This window comes from Candoia aspera, chromosome 4 (assembly GCF_035149785.1).
Source record: "Candoia aspera isolate rCanAsp1 chromosome 4, rCanAsp1.hap2, whole genome shotgun sequence".
NCBI lineage: Eukaryota > Metazoa > Chordata > Lepidosauria > Squamata > Boidae > Candoia > Candoia aspera.
In genome coordinates, this window is record NC_086156.1 from 26,582,085 (window position 1) to 26,604,316 (window position 22,232).

Below are 22,232 nucleotides of genomic sequence, written 5' to 3' on the forward strand. Positions count from 1 at the left end.
AAGGTCACCAAGGAGGGTGAAGTCAATTGCCATTATTTATTTTTATTTATTTTCTATCCCACCTTTATTATTTTTATAAACAACTCAAGGCGGTGAACGTACCTACTACTCCCTCCTCCTCCTCTTTTCCCCACAACCTAAATAGGATGGTCCTGTATCTTGGCTGTATTAATATCTCTGCATTGCTCACTTGGCAGCCAAATATATTTATTTTGTATTTATTTTATATTTTATATTTTAACTTTTAATTATAATTGTTTTATGGTTTTATTGTTGTAAGCCGCCCAGAGTCACTTGTTGAGATGGGCAGCTATAGAAATCAAATAAATAAATAAACCAACCACAACCCTGTGAGGTGAGTTGGGCTGAGAGAGAGGGACCGGCCCAAGGTCACCAGGCTGGCTTTCATGCCTAAGGTGGGACTAGAACTCTCAGTGTCCTGCTGGTTTCTAGCCCATTGCCTTAACCACTAGACCAAACTGGCTCTCCCCAGTACTCTCCTAGTCCTGATCCCCAGTAATTAAAAAAAAAAATGGAAGCAGAGAGTGGCAAAATAAATTTAAAAAACAAGGCACTTTAATGAATCATTCCTTACTGGCAAAAAACAGGCCAGCAGCAGCATGTTGCAATCAGCCTGCTCTTGGCCAGTAATTGGCAGTCCAATTAATTTTGGAACCATTTAATTTTCCTTAATTGTCCACACAGCTTTGTGTTGTGTGCCAATTAAGCCCATTCCTGGACTGGGAGGCTCTGCTTACAGTCACTCATGCCCTTGTCACCTCCCTAGTAGACTACTGTAATGTGCTTTACATGGGGCTGTCCTTGAAAAGAATCTGGAAGCTTCAGCTGGTGCAAAATGCAGCAGCATGGACAGTTAGGTGTGCCCCTAGAATGGCGCACGTTACATCTCTGTTCCACAAGCTGCATTGACTGCCAGTTTGCTTCTGGGTTCAATTCTAGGTTTCAACCTTTAAAAACCTTCATGGCACAGGGCCGGGTTATCTGAAGGACATCCCATTAGGTCTGGCAGAAGAAGGATGTTGTGGGTCCCTCTGCAAAAGACTTTCTTCTGGAAGAACCTAGGAGATGGGCCTTTTGTGCCATAGCTCCCACCCTTTGGAACATCTCCCCCAGGGTGAGATTGGCCCCATCTTTGACATCCTTCCAGAAGTCCCTTAAAGATGGCTGTGTCAGCAGACCTGGGGATCTCAAGGAAATGGTGATTTGATGAGATGGCTGCATTGTTTTTAACATCAATGTTCTCCACTATCTTGTTATTAGTAAGGTTGATGTCTTTTAATTGTAGTTTTAAAATTTTGATCTTACAATTTTTTTTGTAAGCTTCCTAGAGTCACTTTACTGTGAGATGGGCAGCTATATAAATTGATAGACTGACAGATATAAAATCTTACAATGCTCCAATAAGTCTGTATATAGAACCTAATGCAACTATTTTTTTCAGATTATTAGAATATAAATATCAGTATTCCCACTGTCAGGGACCCAGTTTGGTGTATGGTTAAGGCACGAGGCTAGAAACCAGGAGACCAGTTCTAGTCCTGCCTTTGGCACAAAGCCAGCTGGGTGACTTTGGGCCAGTCACTCTCTCTCTCTCAGGTCTAGGAAGCAGGCAAAGGCAAACCACTTCTGCAATCTTGCCAAGAAAACTGCAGGGACTAGTCCAGGCAGTCGCCAGGAACCAACACTGACTCAAAGGCACCAAAAAACAAAACAAAACAAACCCACTTGTCACAGCATTGTGATTAATGACTCCTACAGAGATGGCTAATCCTTTATATATTCCTAACAAATGTTAATTATCACACTAAAATAGTTGGATACCTGACTTGAAACATTTGAGCAGGAAGTGTTGCCTTTCTCCATCACAAGGGAGAGCTGTTGCTTTGATGCTTCATATCAGCTTCTTCTAAATGAGAAGTTTAAATAAGAACTTTCTTCTAAATGATCAACTTCAGCTAAATGAGGAAGTCTTAATTGTGTTAAAGTTTTCAAAACTCTGGTTTGAAATGATCTGTATGAAAAAGTTGCAAGAGTTCAGCTTTTCTTCTTCTCCATGAGCTTTCAAATGTGTTTGGCCTTGGAAACAGTGGCCTGAGAAAAGGAAATTGTGCACTGAAAAATGGGGGTTAAGTTCATCTTTTTTTTCCTTCATCCACCATCTCTTTTCTCTCTGTCATTTCAACATAAAAATACCTGTCAGACCATTAAATATGTTTTTGTATTTATTTTCTCATAACAGTTTCAATAAAGGAGGACCATATTTCATTTGTCCATGCATTATCTATGTCTATAAGGAATTTGTTCATAAAATGCAAGCAACATCAGGTTTCAGTCCACTGAGTAACTAGGGTCAAAAATTTATTTTTCCAACTAGTGTTGGAGGACTAGTCAGGCCAGAGTAATATGAACTTGCCTCAGTTTGTAGTTCAGTCCTGAGATTTGTTTGAAATTCTAGCTCAGCTATGGAGCTTGGACTAAAATCTCCATGCAAATAACAAAGCTGTACTTAAGTGAGTACCTGTAGGTCAATAAAAATCACTTGTTTTGAGAAAGCAGGAATATACTGTAGCTTATTTATTCAAAGTATTTATATAAGCCACTAATCAAAATAACCTGCTAGGTGGTCATGCCAAATTAAATCAAACAGAAACCAGAATTCAAATAATATTTTGTTCACTATAGAGTTTAAGAACAGTACACTGAACTGAACAAGTACATGAATGGAGGGAAAATGGCAGTCTCACACAATTTTTAAGCAATTTTTAAAAAATACCTGGGACAAATTTAAAAATACAATTGTGCAATATTAACATATATGTGTGATATACCATTAGTCATTATTACAGGTATTAGGCACAAATAAATAAAGAACTATACACACTTAAAGCCACAGATTTCACAGCCCATAGGAACATACAGTTCTGTGTTGCATTTGGCCCAGATTTTTTAAGCTTTAAATTATACATCTTCAGGAGATAGATTACTATTGTTTTTTATTTTCTTAAAGGACACTGGGATGAAATAATTTGACATCCACAATACAATCCAGGAAATCCTGAAGGTGGAATATAAATACTTGTACAGCAATCTGGTTATTTATTAATCTTCAATGAAAAATAATGTTAAATATTTCTGAACTCTTGATTTTCTTTTGAGATCAATTTTTTTTAATATCGTAGGACCTGTTTGATACCTTTAAGACTATATAGATGTAAGCCTAGATAATTGTTAATATTTATTTGGGGGTTCCAAGTGTCCTGAAGGTGACACTTTCAGCTAAACAAATTGAGTATATTCTGTGAGCCATGAGGAAACAAATACTGTATTGTAAATTCTACTTCACAGTTTCTAAGCAACTCATAAACATATCTTCATTTAGAAGTGCCAACAGCCCAACCTACACTGCCTGCCAAATTCAGACTTTTATAGGATGTATTTAGAAATCATATGTATTTTTAATTAATTTATTAGAATGTATACCACAGCTAAAAAGTGTTACAATCTTAAAGCAAGAAAGCACAAATTAGGAAAGCATATTGCTGAAGAATGTAACCTCATATAGTATAATAATTTGTGCCGTTCTTTTCATTTTTTCCTTTTCCCCCTGCCCTTGAAAATGGATTCAGGATTTACATTTCAAATGAAAAAGATTATTCAAAATATTGTATTATCTTTTTCTAATACTTAGAAATCAGTACTTGTAAGTTCTCAATTTTTTCCATTTATCCCATGAAGAAACGGTGTTTTCCAAAACTTTGGAATTTAGCTAATCTTCATGTAGGAGAAAATATTTACACATAAGTAGCATTTACACATAAGTAGTTGTTTTTCCTTACCCTGAGCAGTAGGTTGGATCTGATGACCTAAATGACATCTTCCAACTTTATGATTCCTTAACCTTTTGTTCTTAGTTTCTCTTGAAGGTTGAAGCATTCTCTATCAGAGTGTAACTGTTCCTGACAGCAGCAAACCCACCTGGGCAGCCATTAGTGAAGCAGCATTTACAACTATAACAGGACGGAAATTTATTTACAAGAAATGCATTATAAAAATAGGTAGACCTACTACCTAGCTAACTACACCCAATCAAGAAATAGGTCAAAGAGCCTGCTGCTGTTGGCATGCGTACTTGGGGGAAAAGGCAAAAGAAATAATATCAATTTAGCAATCCCATAACACAAAGAATAGACAGAGTAGTAGCCAAAGAGTGGATGCAGAATAGATCCTTAACTCTACAGCCCTTCCTTCTTATAGTAAGTTATGTGGTGCTGAACAGTCACTGCCACTGGATTCACAGCTCCAAGAGGAGCTAGGCCTATGGTATTATTTGAGTTTTATTTGAACCTGAAAATCAGTCTGTGCTTGTGATTTATAGGTCTGTTGGTAAACTTCATCTGTTGAGAAGACTGTTGTTCAGGCATTCATCAGAAAGTTCTACTTGACCTTCACTGTTAATAACATGGAGACTTATGCGGACACTTAATTATATACCTTCTTCCTTCACCTTATTTATCAGCCTGTAAGTTAAATAGGGATGAAGTGGAGAAAGCCACAGGCAAGAAGCACAGTGAACAAGCTTTATCTTACAATCCAATTACTTTTATAATAACACAAAAGCAGTTAAGTTATTAGAAATTATGTTGGTCTGCATATAGAACAATCAAGTTTGCACCTTGCAAATTTTGGAAGTAAGCTTGCATAGGATCTATTAGTCCCACTAGTGGACAGTACAGGTTCTAGTAACTAGGGTCAGTGCTATTTTTCAAAATGCTCCAAATGGTGCAGAGAAACAGTATCATAACAATAGTTAGTACTGCAAAAATTAAAGTTTTGAAATAATATACTAAGATACTTAGGAAAGGATCATGTAGATGCTAACATTTGATCCCACCAGAAAGCACTAGAAACAAGAACCTACAATACACTTTGAATATAACAAAAACCATCATACGTGGATTTCTTTAAGACAGTTTCAGAAAATATTTTATTTAAATGCACTTTCATGCAAGGGTAAAAAAATGATGATGCCAGCCACAACCACAGAATTGAAGTCCTGCCCCTTTTTAATGTCTGTAGTAGTAAAGGGGGGATGGGCTTCAATCATAATTGTGGCTGACGTATTGACCTTTTTGAAACAACTCTCCCCCCTCCCCCACCACACACACCATTGATGCCCCTGATTTCATGTCAGGGTGAGATCTAAACACAGAAAACACCCTGTCCCAAATCAGACAAGGTGATAATAATAGCTTTATTATTTACACCTGGTATGTGCAAGCTTTTTTATTTAGTGGACACTTTTGGACACTTTGATATCATGTCATGGATGCTCTCACAAAGTGGGTACAGGTAGTAAGAAACACCCACAGCAAACTGTTAAGATAGCTCTCCTTTCCACCATTTCTGGTCCTCAAAAATGTTGCTCTTACCCAAGCTTTCTTTTATCTATTTTCTAGACAGGTAAACAAAGGTAAAATTTTGAAACAAAGCACCAGGATTGCTGCAGCCCACCATATTTATTTTCTGAGAATGCCTGTGAAAGTTCCCTGCAGTCCAGACACATTCTTGTAAATTCAGATAATACTTAAAGCATTGCTTCTGAACTCTTTTGATTTAATAAAAAAATCAAAAAGAGTCAGATGGGGTGGGGGGTCTGACAGATGTTAAGGGAGGTATCTGGAGTCATACTGATACCTATGGGAATTGCATTGCCTCCTCCTGATTTATAGTGATTGACAGCAGCTAACCAGGATTTCATACTACAGTAATTTTCCAGCCCAAATTTGAAATGCCAGGGTTTGAATCAAGGAGCACAAACTACTGAAAGAAGAATCATAATACTGCTTTGGGATACTATACTGGTGATACAAAAATGCCTTAAAAATAAAGAGTGTACAGTAGTTAGGTTTCCACAGACAGTCTCTTAGGTGTGCAACCTCAGATCCTCCCTTACACACATCTGCAAAGATAAAGGTTACATGAACTTCTCATTGTAGCCCAGCTTCTTATTCAATTTCCAGGATGATTAACAGATCAACATGAATAATGTAAGTTCTTTCCTGCCTACAGTGCATGTGATTTCACACTCCAAGAAATAAATCTTTATTACTCAGCACCACAATGACTGATGATTCAAAATAATGTCTGTTTCTGTTTCAAACAGGATCTCCATGAAAAACAGAAGGAAAAGCTGTTAAAAATGGCAGCATACGTTAATTAAACTGATTAAGTCAAACAATTTGCTGGATGACATTACTGTAATTTTATCATAAGTATATAATTATTTTCTCCTTAGATAATGTATATCACAATTCACTAAACTTTCAGTTTCCCTAATCCCTATGTTAGTTAACGACTCCTTCTGATTTAAAGGGAGCATGCTTCCTGGTAATTATTTTAGGTGTGTAGTTTAAAAATATTTTTCCAGACATCAAAAATACCTAGGATTTCTACCTTTTAGTTAGTACAGCTTCTTCTGTGCTTTTAAAATGCTGCTTGATAGAAGAAACAAAACAGATACAGTTCTACTCAACAAGGAAATGTATTAATGGTGAAACTGTATCAATATTGTTTATAAGCCTCTGTCAGATGAAAGATGGCCACCTATAAATTTAAGATGCATCTGCCATTGCATTGAAGCATGGTGGGAGTTTATTAAAGCATATTATTAGATCTACATATCTTTCTCTCTCTGCTTTCATCACATGCTAGTGTCAACGGGAATTTGACTTGCCCCCAATCTTGCAAGCCCAATGTCTTGCTGCACACTTGCTCTGAGTCACTCCTGTATCCCTAGGTGCCCTTTTTCTCATGTGCTGCAGCATTTTAATGGTAGTGATTGGTGCTCCCCTCCTGGAAAGTGAACCCTCTGGGCAACCACAGTATTAGCATCTCTTCTTCTTTTTGTCCTCCCTCCTTCATCATGTGGTGGACCACCTCACAAAGGATTTGATCCCTTTTTGTTCTTACCCACTAGTCCAATCACTATCCTCAAGCAGTTTATGTGTCAATCACCTGGTTGTATCTCTTTCTTTGTATATACATATAAGAACATGAGTATACACATATAATCACGTATTTCCTGGTCAGGCATCTAATGGGACTCACCACTCAGAGCACTACTCTTACAAGCCCACTGCTGTTCTCAAAGCAGGCCTCTGGAGACATCTAATGAACATGCTTGCAACTCTTTCCACCCACCCCCGAATGGCTTTTTGGTCATGTTATTGACCACACCATCTCTTGAATGCAGTTATAAAAGGATTTTCACCAGGGGTCATTTTGCTGCACTGTCATGTGCTTGTCCCTTTCCTAGAGTCTCACAGCCTTTCTGCTCTTGCCTTTTCATGCAGCATGGATGCTAAGGCCAGGGCATGCTGGCAGGTTGTGGATATTGAGGTTGTCTTTCAGCTGTTCCATGCGCCTTGGGAGAGGAACTCCTTATCAGCCATTATTCCTACCTTCCACTGCTGTGTTCTGTCTTATTGTGTGCAGGGTTGGGAGGGAAGGTCCAGCAAGTCTGGACAAGGTTTAAACAGCTAAAGGCAGAATTCTAGAGGCTCGTCTGCGGGCATGAGGGAGGCCGCCATTTGCAGATCCTCAAGGTACCACGAGGTAGCTTTGGGTGGCTAGCAGAACACTGCAATGGAAGAACTACTGCTTGTCTGACATGCATGGGGCAGTGGGTGTGTGTTGCTTCCCCAGTTACTGTAGCACTGTGCAGCTGCTGCCTGCCATGTTCTATGCTGTGCTCAAACACTGCCACTTCCCCTTCCACACAGTCCCTGCCCCCACTCATCCTGAGGTATGTTTCAACTGTGCTTCCCCTTCTGTTTGCCCCCAGGCCCAATGCAGCCTTCCACAGGCAGAGCTGCCCTTCCCTATTTGTACCCACACACACCGCTGCACAGTCAACTGAACTCTAAGAGACATTCCCACCTACAGCAAAAGAATGAAATATTGGTTTGGGCCTTCTCTCCTGCATGTGCCAATAGGTGTGTTTTGAGTAGTGTTAGCCTGTGAGGTAGCCCAGACAAGAAGCACAATCAGGAGTACTAGCTCTATTTTTATTGTAAGGTTAGAGTAACATAGTCTTGCAAGACTGAAAGTATTTCTCCCCTCCTTTCCTTTTACTCTCCAGAAAACTAGGGAGGGTCCCTTTCCTAAGCCCTGCCTCCTTCGGTGGGCTGAGACATCTTTCACATGCAGCTCTCCCCCATCTCTCAAGGTCGTTCCCACCTACCATTGCAGTAGCAACAAGGCTTAACGTTTTTAAGAAATGGAGCCTGGCCCTTCAACCTATACCTACCCTGACCATATTTTCTTGAAAAAAATAAAGGACAAACCTGAAAAAGGGGCAAATCTGAAAGGGTTCATAAGATTAAAAAAAAAATTGCTTATATTTGTAACTTTGCTTTGCAAAGGAAAATTCAAGAGCAAAACCAAGAAAATAAATAAATAAATAAATCTAAGGACAGCTTTCTGACATTAAGGACTGTTCTTTATAATAACGGACATACGGTCACTGAACCCATACCCCACATTGGGCACACTACAGCAACCCATGTTGGTTTAGAACAAAAATATGCGCATTTCTTGGCCACTAACCAATTCTATTAGCAAAAGTAGTATTTTATATTTTTGGTGAAAGCATGTGCAAGCTTGTTTTCTCCTCGTTTTAGCGTAAACGTTCCCTGAACTCAGGCGTGAAAGCACAGCCACTCCTGAATCACCTCAGGGCTGCCTGCCAGGCCGCTATTTCCCACCTTCGCGCGTCCCTCTTCCGCCCAAAAGCGGCCACGGCATCCCCCTCCCTGTCATCAGGGGGGCGGGAGGGAGAAGCGCGCGACTCCGCCCCGTTTCCACAGCTTCGGCGGGGCTGGTTGGCCGCCGTCCGCGAGCCGATCAGACCCTGGGAGGTGGGCGGAGCTCGTTTCGGCTTCCCTCCTTTAGCTCCGGCCCGGTGACCAGCGAGCTGGATGGGCGGTGCGTCGGAATCTGCTCGCAGGGTTTCCAGCGGGGCATGGCGGTGACAGCGCTCCTCGCGTCGTCTCTCCTCTTCCCGGGGCCCTCCTGAGGGGAGTCTTCGGCCCTTCGTGCTGCCTTCCTGGAAGAAGCCGGGCTAAGGTAAGAGGAGAGGCTGAAGTGGGGTGGTCGGGCCTGGCGAGCGGAGCGAAGGACGAGGCGTTCCCTGCTTGGTGGGGTAACAAGTGATAAGGCGCGTATCGGTTTGGGGAGCTGGATGGAAATAAAATGCCGCGTGAGTACAAAGAGCTTAAATCGTGTTTTAGAGGCATTTGAGAGAAATTGTGCTGAAGTCGAAGAAAACCTACTGATTTCAGTGGGGCCGCTTCAGTCTGGTGTCTTCCGTGGAGTGTTGGACTGCAACTCCTGTCGTCCTAAAGAATGGTGAATGTTTTATTTATTGTTATTCATCAGATTTATCTTTTTGCTTCCAGAGCTCAAACCAGCCTATATAATAATCCTATTTTACCTTTCTGCAGGACAGTCCTCTGGGATAAATTGGGTTGCAAGATAGGCTCAGTGTCATCCTCTGAGCTTATTTGGCTGAATGCAAATTTTGCTTTCTTTCTTTCTTGCAGTAGCCCTTTGATCTTTGTATAACTGGAGCAACCTAATGGTGCCATAAATCCCATATTTCCTGACCACTTTGGTCAGGCTGTGCTAACTGAACATTGTAGCTCAGTACATCTAAATCAACTCAGATTAATCTGTTTGGGCTGATCTGCCTATTAAGTCTGGTATTAATTAATTTATTATCCCATCTTTATAATTTTTTATAAGTAACTCAGGGTGGGGAACATACCCACTACTCCTTCCTCTTCCTGTTTTCCCCACAACAACAACCCTGTGAGGTGAGTTGGGCTGAGAGAGAGTGACTGGCCCAAGGTCACCCAGCTGGCTTTCAGGCCTAAGGCAGGACTAGAACTCTCAGTCTCCCAGTTTCTAGCCCGTTGCCTTCACCACTAGACCAAACTGGCTCTGTGGCCTTTGTTAATATGAGATTGTTTTGTGTACCAATGCTCTGTATTGTTGGAGAGCAAGAGGATCCAAATGAGCGTACCTTTATACACTCTGAGATGTCAGGCCACTCATTCATAGCTTCGTGCAGGAAGCCAAGGAGCCAGTCAGTCTACCTGTCAGCAATTGCAATTGTGGACATGCTAAGTTTGCAGTTTGCAGTACTAAAAGCAATTAGGAATTAATCAAATAGAAAATATTGCAAACTCTCCTTCCAGGGTGGGGCATAGCACACTGGAATACATTTTTAAAAGCTCTCTTATGTGGAAGAATGAAAAGAAAAGGATTTTTCAAAACCAGGAAGAGAGACAATTTATTCAGTACTTGCAGTGAGCATTTGCCAAACTGAAATGAAAGAATGCTTCCTGGAATGATAAATAGTGAGGAAAAAGGAATAGCTGTATAATGCTTCCCTTGGTAATATGAGATGCTGCCCCTGGAATGACATGAGACGGACCCTTATAAGTTTCAACTGAAACACCCACAAATGTTTTATATCTGTCTTAAGTAGCAACTGTTACGGTGGAGTTACTTGAACATTCTGTTAAATGCTGTGGTGTAAGCACTAATTTGGTTTGTGCCTCTCTGCTGCTCTTGCTCTTCATCTGTAGGGGCAAAAGATGTATATGTTTTTTAAATCCATCAATGCTCTTGCAAAAAAAGTGTCTTTTTAAAAAAGTTTTCCTCTATTTTGTATTATAGTTGAAGAGATATAAATCTGATCAATCGATTTAACTCTTCAGATCACAAACATGTTGGAATTTTCTCCTACACACACACACAAACACACACACACACACACATATATTACCCTTTATTTCTGAATATAAATGCATTTTGTTTATATTGCATTTGTTTGGGAGGGGTGGAATTTAATCTAGCCCATCCTTTCCCTTTGTTATTAAAGAACTATAGTTCTGATTAATTAATGGTTATTCAATTTCGTTACTGTATGTATTTTTCCTTTGTTCATTTAAGTGTAATTTAGAATAAAATAATCATTCTTCTCTTTTCTCAGGAAATGGCTTCTCCAAAATCCTTACTGAATTTTCTGACCTTCTCTTTTGGATCAGCAATTGGTTTTTTCCTATGTTACTTGCTATTTAATTTAATATTAGAAGAACAAATCAAGGTTGAGCCTCATATTCTTCACAATGATCCTCATGGTCATCATTCAGATAATGATGAAAACAATAACCTGAAAGGACAAATGAATTTCAATGCAGATGCTGGGCAACATAAAGGTATATGTGTGTTCTATCTGGGGCAGTTTTTCATTTTTCTACATAATATGCACCATATTTACCTGAAAGAAATATTGTAAATGAAATTTAAAATTATCTTTACGGCAAGGTTTTAAATGATTTTCTCTCCCTCCCCTGTGCCCCTGGAAAGAGCTGATCTAAAATGTACAGGTAGTCGGTTAACAACCACTCATTCAGCGACTGTTAGAAGTTGCAACAGCACTGAATGAGTGGTACTTATGACTGGTCCTCAAAGTTCTGTCTGTGCTCAGCAACCAGCTTGCACTTAATGATAGTTGCAGTGTCCAACGGTCGTGTGATCACCATTTGCGACCTTCCCTGTCGGCTTCCCACAAGCAAAGTCAGTGGGAAGCTGGCATAGAAGGTCACAAGTTGCTCTGGTAAGTCGCTCCTGCCACTTTTTCTCCTGAGGAGCATACTATGGGATCTCATACTCTGTAATACACACCCGCCTGCATCACCCCGCTTCCTGCACTCCGTAGTGCATGTACACCCAGCTGCACTTGCACAGTGCTACAGCACCCTGTCCCCCACTCATCTGCCTTCATGAAGTGCCATAGCACCCCATCCCTGCCTGCACTCACATGGTGCCACAGCACCTCTTACCCCACCTGCTTGCACTTGTGCAGCCCCACAGCTGATGATACCCGTGCTGCTGAATGACCTCACCCAGCAGTTTCACGTAGATATTAAACAGGAGTGGAAAAAGTGTTGACCTCTGAGGCCCCCCACCCTCTGAGGCCTAGGACTAGATTGCTTCCTCCCACCAAAAAGTGACTGGAACTGACCCCAGAGGAAGAAGAACCACTTCAGCACCATGACCCTCAATCCTAATTCCTGAGCTGGTCCAGAAGGATATCATGATTGACGGTGTGAAAAGTCACTGAGAGATCAAGAAGTCAGCCACAAGTGTGATCAATGCCATCTCAGTGCTATGCCCAGGCCTGAAACCTGACTGAAAAGGGTCCCAATAATCTCTTTTCTCCAGGGCCTTCTGAAATTGCAGTGACCTCAATAATGCATGCACACCTGGAATTGAGCTCAGAGTGGTTTTAAGCAACTTTATCCATCAGATGTCCAACATAATCTTCAGAACGGCCTTGTGGATGTTCCCTGATACTTTTCTTCTCTAACAGGGATCATATCATCTTGAACAGAGCCCCTGGTTAGCACTCTGCATTCACAATAAGAGCAGAAAAATAATTCGGTTTTGCTACTGTTATTACCATAATGTAATTCTTAATATAGGATCATGTTTAGTCAGACTCCTCATCTTTGTGCAGCATGTCTTCCATTCTTTCATCTCCAGAGTTTTTCAGAAAACTAGGGAGCCCCTGAGATCCGCAAAGGAAGAGGCCTCACAAATGCAATCCAGTCCAAGGCCATCATTGCCCTTTCATTCCAAGTGGCGACTAATTCTCCAAGCTTCCTCTGAAACCCACTAGGACAAATCATTTGAATAGGTCCTAATTTCTTGTGATGTGGACCAGTACCAGAGAAATCCAGAGCAATCATTTAATGATCTGACCATGATAAGGGATAGATGTTAACATTCTTCAAATTCAAATCATCTCATCACTGTCCTGAGACCAAAAAGAAAAAAAAATCTAATGTGTGTCAGCCCCTTGATGACTTCAGTTCAGTCCATGTTTGTCATGATGACCATGAAATTCTAAGCTGCTTTAGCCACTGTACCCAGGGTGGAAGGTTGAAGTCCCCCAACACCATAAGCCTGGGAAATTCCATTACCAAGCCTGGCACAGAATTGAGCAGCTCAGGCAGAGAAGCAACTGCACAGGGAGGCCAGTACAGCAGCAGCAATCTCTTCTGTTCTCTAGAGCCCAGCTTCACAAACAAGATCTCACATCCAGTAATCTCCAGGGCAAGACCTCTGATAGCCACAGGAGTCTCCCACATAACAATTGTCACTCCACCACTCCAGCCCTGGGGTTGCAGCTGAGACCCCACCCAAAACCAAGGTTGGCACTTCTCCAAGAGAGAAACAGCCCCCTCCATGCCCATCCAGGTCTTGGTTATACCTGCCAGGTCAGCTTTCTTATCTATAATAAAATCCTGGATGAGGGAGGCTTTATTATAGGCCTTTTCAGTCTAAGATCTCATAAGTGTTATAGTTTGGTTTAGCATTCAAAGTGAAAGATGGTAATACTCATATTTAAGGACTAATGCAGAAATTCAGTGATATTTGTCTTTTATTAAGAATTGCTATATCGGCTTTTCCCATTATGGTATCTGTTGTTTTTCTAATCTCAGAACTGTTTATGTTACTCATTTTTGTGAATAATCTTAATAACATTTTGGAATATCTCCTCCTCCCTCCCTCAGATGAAAATAAAAATATTGCTGAAGAATTGTACCGGAAGGTAAGGATACTTTGTTGGGTAATGACAGGTCCCCAAAATCTGGAAACAAAAGCCAAGCATGTCAAAGCTACTTGGGCCCAGCATTGCAACAAAATACTGTTTATGAGCTCTGAGGAAAACAAGAACTTTCCAACAGTGGGATTAGAAACCAAAGAAGGCAGGGACCAGTTATACTGGAAAACCATTAAAGCTTTCCAGTATGTACATGAACATTATTTTGATGAAGCAGATTGGTTCATGAAGGCAGATGATGACACCTATGTTGCACTGGACAACTTGAGATGGCTCCTTTCAAAATACAACCCTGAAAAACCTATTTATTTTGGACGAAGATTTAAGCCTTTTGTGAAACAGGGCTATATGAGTGGTGGGGCAGGATACGTGCTTAGCAAAGAAGCTCTGAAAAGATTTGTGGATGCCTTCAAAAACAACAAATGTACTCATAGCTCTTCCATTGAAGACTTGGCATTAGGCAAGTGCTTGGAGAGCATTAATGTTGAAGCTGGAGATTCTCGAGATACAAGTGGCAAGGAAACCTTCCATCCATTTGTGCCAGAACATCATTTAATCAAAGGATACCTTCCCAAAAATTTTTGGTACTGGAATTATAACTATTACCCTGCTGTAGAGGTAAGTTTTATTTTGTTGCGGGGGGAGGGAATTGTAAAGACTAACATGAACTTTTGGAAATCTTTTAACTTTGTTGAACATCTGTAGCTGCTTTTTTGCTGCCAGGTGCAGGATCCATCTAGTCCAAGACACCTGCTTACCATGGTTTCAGGCAGAAATTTTGCTAATTGACATCTCAGACTTTTTTAAAATGGGAGATAATCTGGGACTTCATACATGGAAACTCCCCTCACCACCCCCACTAAGTTTAATAGTCCCTCCTTCTAGAAATGCTGTGGGGAGCATAAATTTGTGGAAGAGATTGGAATAGTACTTTCCCTATCTCCCAGATGTGAACCTACTGCATTGTTAAAAAGCAGTTGTATAACGTTTGTATTCACAGATCATTTATGAAACAAATATTCTCAGAATCAAAATGTTTCTGCTTTTTGTAAACAAAGCTGAGCCAACTAGATTGAGGTTAAAGTCACATGATCTGCATTTAATTAACTGCAAAACATGACAGGTTTCTTTCATGCCTTTTGATTTTGCTTTTTCTTTTGCTGCAGGGTCCTGGCTGCTGTTCTGACCTAGCAGTTTCTTTTCACTATGTAGATGCTACTACTATGTATCATTTGGAATATTTGATTTATCATCTCCGCCCTTACGGTTATCAATTTAGATATAATCCTGATGTCCCTAAGGATTCAGAAAAACAAAATTTAAGTGAGGCCGCAAAAGGTGGTGCAAAAGTCAAAGGCGAAGAAGAAAATCCTCCAAAAGCTTCTAAATAAGAAGCCTTATGGAATGATGTACCAACATACTCAGCTCAGAATGGCAAGATGGCTTAGCTAAGTATATTTTAAAAAGTGTTCCTTTGCATCCTTTTCTAATATGCTGGTACAAGGATGTTTTTTCACTTGCCAGGAGACTGCATGCCATAGTTCTGTCAAAGTTCCATGGATTTACTGACACATGGACTCAAACTTACATTGAAACAAATACTTTTGTTTGTATTCACGTGTGGATGTTCAGCATTTTCATCCTTTATTATGATTTGAAGGTTTTGTTGCATAATTTCTTGAAAAAACTTTATTAGATTTATTAGATCCGAAACTGTTTTGCGAGAGACTCAAATTTGTATATGAAGAAAACACTTTATTCCATGAAGTCAGATGTGAAAACCCCCTACTTGGTTGCAAGTGTCCAAATTTAAATCTGATTTTTTAAAAATGGTGAACATTTGTTTTTTATTTCACAGCTAGGATGATTTATACAGAATATAAAGTCTTAGAAGTGCTGGCAGAAAGAGGAGTATAAATATGGTTCAGCGTTGTGGGCATTATTATTGGAATAGCTGTTGTCTCAAAAACTAAGTAAAACAAATTTTATTTATTCAGATAAATGTTTTCTTTGAGCTTGTTCTGGAATGTGAATTATGGAGATAACACTATAAGAAGTAGCAAGAAATTGATAAGTCCAGGTTTAATTCTATATATTAAAAATATTTTTCCTTCTGTTTAAAACTGGATTTGTTTAAATTAAAATATGAAGTCATGTTGCTTATCTAGTGTTTTGAGCTGTTCTTGGTTTTCATTTGGAGTTAGATGGTTATTTAGTTAAGCTTCACTACTGTTTTTGTTAAAACTTTTTGTCGATTGAATTTTCTCTGTGCTGATACCTTTGTCAACACAAGCAGCAGCTCTGTACTAGAGATACGTAAATTTTTTGAGCTTGAAATACACTATAACAAATTGCTCCTGTCTTATCGGATGTAATGGGATGCTCTTTTGACCATTCAAGAAGTGTTTTGAACTTGAAATATTTTACATATCACTATTTACCATGAACTGTGGAACAATTTCTTATTGCAGTATGTATGTGTTAAATCTTCCTGGTTTTGTTGTGATACTCAGAAATCTTTGCAGAAACAGTCCTGCTAAAATGATTATACAAGTTTATATTTCATACATCTTGTTGATAAGGTATGTACTGCATAGCATTTGCTGGCTATTTTTTTGCTGGGCATACTAAACATTATTATATATATTTGAATTAAATTGGGATGCTGCCAATTTATGAAAGTGTTGATTTTACAATTGCACATACTCTTCTGCCTCTCCTAAGTGTGGAATATTGTTTTGCTCACCGTGTTGCTCTTAATGTGCAGTAAGTCTTAATGATGCGTCACAGAGCAGGATTTATTTAAGGAAAACATGGACTAAATGTGCTTGAATATATGTTACAAATTTGTACTGTGGAAAAGTTCTGGAAAATAGGATTAATAGAAGGATGCAAACACTTTGCTCTAGGTTTGAATTTATGATTATTTTGCTGTTAGACTAGTCATGAAGAAAAAGTGAAGAAAGAATGAAGACTGCCAAAATTTCAAGAAGTTCTCAGTGACAGATTGCTTTGTTGAGATAAATATGTAACTATTTTTCTCATTAGCAGATGAATTTTAGGGTCAAACGGTGTTAAATAAGAATGTGGTTGATAGTGCCAGATGTTCTATATCCTGCAATTTCTTATTATTGATCTGTTTTCTTGCTCATTTTTGCTTTGGTGGTATTCATATTATCTACCTCAAAGTATTTTTTCCAGCACTTGGTATAAATTACCAGTGATTATATGGCTAGTCTGTGGAGAAAGTAAACTAATCTAAGGCTTTTTATATACCCTTAAAGTACCCTAATGATTGTTAATTATTTGAATAGCAAATGACTGAGAAATAACAGCTTCTGACAGAAAGGACAACAGAAATCCAGTTGTATAAGCTTTCATCAGGAAAAACCCCCCAACAATCCTGGTTCATTTCCCCATCTTCGTTAATAATAACATTCCTGTCCACTGCAACTTTTACCCTACTAAAAGTTTTCTGCAGATTCCCTCAATTATGAAGTTTCTAGTATTCATTTGTAATGAATGTGTTTCTTTATCTGTTAGTGGCCGTTTTGTTTGCTGATTTTTGGACCTAGAGAGTCTCATGGTATGGGCAGTGACTAGTTCCACCAACTCATCTCCACTCCGACTCCTGCTATTCTGGCTGCAGTCCCTATTCTGAGAGCACTTTGCAAAATAGCTGTGAAGGTGAAAGGGCTGCTGTGGGAAGCTCTACAATAGTGATTCAAGTCATGGCTATTTAACATTGGGAATTCGAACAATACATTTGAGACATCCACACATTTTTCTGATCAACTGATATTTTCCATGCTTTAAAATTGTCCCTGCCATTAGAGTTCATCTCCCAGTCTTGTATTCTAGGCAGAGGTGCAACAAGAATCTACTTGCCAAATTCCGAAATTATAACATTTCATAGCTATCCTGATGGTGTTCTAAGAAATGAAGATTGTGGTATTTATGTCCCAAAATTTGTTCTGTAGATTGGCATCAAATAACAAGATTCTAAGAAAGCTTAATACTAATTTTTATCCCTTTTTTATTTATATAGTATCTAATGTGCTTGTCCAGCTTGGGTGACAAAATATTCCACATCTACCAATCTTTACCTAATAAGTTTCTGTTTAGGGGTTTTTTAAAGTTAAGTTCCTATTACTAACTATTATTAGAATATTCTACAGGCCCTGTAAATTTAAAGCAATATTCAGATTATTCAATTGCTGGTATATTTGCTGCAGTATTGTTTCAAACTTACGTCTGTATGATTCATTTAAATATGTTGACAAATATTAGTTATGACAGAGAAGGGAAGTGGTCCAATCTTTGATCATCATATATATTTTAAAATAGTACCATAGAAGTTGATTGTAAAGGTTTTTGTCTTGCACCAAAAGGGAAAATGTGGATACTATATAAAGCAACTTTAATGTATTTTGTGTACAATATTCAATATAAATCTTACTGAAAATACATTTGAAAATATAAACCTTAACTGCTGAGCAGTATGTCCTTGTTAAAATACAAGTATGAATTTTAAATGACAGGAAAGATAAATTTTCATGACAAATAGTAATTGGTTTGTTCGTATGATTAATAAATATTTTAAAATATACTCTTTGAAGTGCTTTTCATTTGTCTTTAGCTATTAATTTAAAAATTGCAGAAACATTTCTCCATTATAAAATGTTATTCTTGTGGTTCTTAATATGCAATGAATTCTATTGCTACTTTAAAGAATGACTTAAATATTCAGTTTTCTATATTTCTACTCTGAAAGTTTTCCCAAACTATGAGAATGTTAGAGCACTGTTTTATGTAACCTGTGGGTTATTTATTCTTACACAACTCTACAAATATTAAAATACACAAAGTATAAACACTTAATGCTGCCATTTAAATTTGTTTAAAACATCCAGTGGTTGATATTCTCAAAAGGAGCTGCTGGAGTTTGAGTATATCTCAAAGCCAGCTAGGGAAATATTGGAGACACTATCTTACATGCAAACGATCCTAAGTTCAGTTCCTCACCTGGTAGAGATGGGGGAAAAAATCTACCTGAAATCCTGGCAAGTTTTTGCTAGCCAGTGTATGATATACAGTCTCATTCATGGCTAATTCTACCACTTTTAGCTGAACTGATTTAGGTTTGTTATGTTAAAAAGTTCACATTGCCAGATTTTCAAATAAAACACAGCCCTCTTGTTCATATGATCAATTTAATTATCACTCATCAGTTTTAGCATATACAGTACTTTTGGTGCAGAGGTAAAGTTCAAAAGAAAAATACAGTATGAAAAAATATACTTATGTACATCTTTCAGTGCTTTCCCCAATTCTTCTATAATTGATTTTGACATTTGCTATGAATTTATTTTGTTCTTTTGTATAAGACCCCTGAGAAACAAGAGTATATGGAGTAAGCTTTAACAAAAATAACTTTAAAAATACTGCTGCTGATTTACTCAAAAGATTTTTGGGTAAGAAACCACACTTGATGTTCATCTAAATGTATTACTGAATCGGCAGGATGGTGCCTTCATACGAACAGGACATGTGTGGAGAGCCATCAGTTATTCTCTGTGGCTTGTTGCCTACAGTTATAGCTGAATCTTGGCTCCTGAAGATAAATTACAAAAGGGGAGATAACAACCAGATTTTCATTATCCTTAGCTGTAAGATTAGGTATGCCTTGATGTGGGAAAAGTCCACCTATTTAGCTGTATCTATAGAGAGAGGTTCTATTTTGAAAGTTTCCAACTATGATACAATTTTCCATTTATTGCTGTTGCAGTTTCTGATGGTGGTCTAGATTGTGATACAGAATACTTTCATTTCCACATAATAAAAAAGCCATGTTCTGTTAAGGCTGTTAACAATCCTTGATATCTGGCTTATTAAAAATCCTGAAATATTGAACAATAAGCATATGTGTAAACTGCTTATTATCAAGTAAAACTATCATCTATAAAGATACAATGCTTTATCAACTCTATCATAAAAGCACCAAGTATATTACAGAAGTACTATTAATACAGCATTTGAAATTCTTTTAGTATGATTATGAAAACTTTGGCTTCATTTTCTTCTAAAATCCTGAGATTTCTGTAACACAGAAATACATTTTAATGTTAACACTTAAAAAATACTTGTACACATTTGTAAGAAGACAGCATACAGTTCAAATTAGTGCATCCCTAAACAGCTGATGTGTTTATGCAACGTATTTAGGAAAATGTTGTGTCAAGGAAAAGGTTTGCATGACTATTTTAATATAAATGAAATCCATAAATACATTTATTTAAGACATCCTACTTACCTTTATGCTTGAACACAAATTGCCTGGCACTCCTGTTGGGTCTCAAACCTATTCTGGTTGCCTTCACAACCTCCATACCAAAATCGGGCGCAAGAATTTGTATCCTTGGCATAATACCATTTCACTTGGTAATTTTGGCAGCTTCCAGTTTTCATTGGTTCTAAACACCTAGCTTCTGAAAACAGAACATAATATTTTTTTTGTTTTTGCTGTGCTTCTATAGAAGCTGAAATGTTCAATCTTGTCTGTGCAACTTTATTACTACAAATCATTGTCGCTGCCTGTATTTTTAACTGGGAAATGTAAGCAGGAGTCCACATCAAGAGTTACAGTTGCATTCTTTTCTGCTTCTCAAGGCAGACACTCCTAGCTTCCCCCCCGCCTTTACTGGTTCTACAAGATTACAGTAGCGCTGGCTGTGCATGGCACCAATTAGCTGGCAGATACAGTCCTCCTTTGTAATTCTTGGAGAGTTTAAAGGTTGATATTGCCCTGTTTATTCACCTTCAGGATTCTGGCCACATTCCAATCAAGAACATTTTTAAATTATGCACACTTACCTGAGAGAAATCCCTTTAGCCAATTGGGCTTTCCCCTAAGTAGACATGTAATTGATAGAATAAGCCCATATAATTTAAAATCAAGATTTTCTCTGTAATTAACTGGCTTTCCTGTTGAACATTTAAATACTCATTCTTAGGAGCTAGAAGAATAAATTTCACTTAACAATTCGATTACCAATGAAAAGAAGAAAAGTTATGTACTATTCCATTTTGTTTGCTTTGCATAGAACATTTATATTTAGTTATATTTTGAATTTAGTTACCGCCCATCTTACTCAAAGAGCGCCATGGGAAAAGAAGCACCAGTAAATGGAAGAAACCTAATTTTTAAATGGGTTGCATTTAAATGTGTTGATGAGATGTAAAGGGCTGTGAGAATAACCTTGGGAGACAGGAGGAAGAGCCACAGCCCAGGCAACAGTCTGACAAGAGATCCCTCAGCCCGCAGAAGGAATGGGGGTGGAGAAAGGGTCACAGAAAGGACCCTCCCTCGTTCTCTGGAAAGTAAAGGCAGGGGTGGGGGGAGAAGACTTGCAGGATTCTGTTCCTGTAACCTTACAAAAAAGGTAGCGTTGGTTTTGGTTTCCTCTCTAGACTACCTTGAAGGGCTGACATCAAAAATGAGAGAATGCCTCATATGCAGTCTGATCAGTCATGGTCTTTTATTTCTCCCTAATTGTTTTTCAGTTTCTTCTTACATTTTCACTATCCAAAGATGATGTACTATATTTATTTTAGTTTATTTTGTCTCTGCTCAAGCGATTGAGGTAAAACAGGATATGATAGCTGATATATGCATGTTGAGATCAAGATTTGCTTCTGTCTTATCAAAAACCAGATCATCTGATTCTAAGTGAGCAAGAGTGGTATACACAGGTGTATACCCAACACTCATCATTTACTCACTACAAACTTTCTTTTGTCTGTCTGGCAGAAAGAACTTTTCTGCCAGACAGACAAAACACTGGTTGGCAGCATGCCAGTTCGAGCCTCAAAATCGTTAACTAATTTTTCAATGTGACAAATAATTAAGGAACGTATGTACTTGTAGTACACTGTATATGACAGATGAATATACAACTGTATAGGTTACACAAGGTGTGTTTAAAAAGGGAGGAGTAGCTGAATAAAGAGTGAGTCTTCAAAGCCATTAGAAAGTAATAGAAAGTACATATCAAGAATAGCAAACAGTAAAAAATATGTCCATGATAGGCCCTAAGAAATTCAATGTTTCACTCCATCCCATATATGCATTTTGGTACAAAAGCTCATATCATAAGTTGGATTTAAAGTATTTAGATAATTAATGATTTTTAATTGTTTTTATGTGTTTTTATGGTTTTTGTTGTTACTGTTTTGGTTATTGTTTTTTGTGTTTTTATTGTGTGAGCTGCCCAGAGTCACGTATGTGAAATTGAATAAATTAAATAAATAACTAAATTTAAAAAAAATGCTTCCAGAATTGTGAATGGATTATCTGATTTAGTATTACTCTAAGCCTATTGTGACATGCAGTATCTTCATATTAATATAAGCCACCATTATATCTATACCTAGAGACCAGTTAAGTCTATAGTGGTGAAGGAAAGTTTGTGAATCCTTTAGAATTATCCCTAATCCTACAGGACTGTGGCCT

General features: G+C 38.4%; 2 protein-coding genes across 4 annotated transcripts in view; one reads left to right on the top strand and one right to left on the bottom strand.

Annotated features, from left to right (window-relative positions):
- The first annotated feature begins 8,962 nt into the window (after window positions 1-8,962).
- Window positions 8,963-18,329, top strand: C1GALT1 (core 1 synthase, glycoprotein-N-acetylgalactosamine 3-beta-galactosyltransferase 1). Its single transcript, XM_063303689.1, has 4 exons — window positions 8,963-9,147; window positions 11,081-11,306; window positions 13,671-14,338; window positions 14,887-18,329. The coding sequence occupies exons 2-4, from the start codon at window positions 11,084-11,086 to the stop codon at window positions 15,109-15,111; spliced, it is 1,116 nt and encodes a 371-aa protein (XP_063159759.1). The 5' UTR covers window positions 8,963-9,147; window positions 11,081-11,083; the 3' UTR covers window positions 15,112-18,329.
- Window positions 14,793-22,232, bottom strand: part of COL28A1 (collagen type XXVIII alpha 1 chain) — an 88,741-nt gene continuing 81,301 nt past the window's right edge. Inside the window, exons 34-35 of one of the 3 annotated variants that reach the window (XM_063303676.1) lie at window positions 20,034-20,208; window positions 14,793-15,016 (exon numbers count right to left, since the gene is read on the bottom strand). In XM_063303676.1, the coding sequence (XP_063159746.1) occupies window positions 20,036-20,208 (173 nt within the window). In that variant the 3' untranslated portion in view covers window positions 14,793-15,016; window positions 20,034-20,035. Of the gene's footprint in view, window positions 15,017-18,916; window positions 19,820-20,033; window positions 20,251-22,232 lie in introns of those variants that run through there. The other 2 variants (XM_063303675.1, XM_063303677.1) reach the window with 2 other exon arrangements.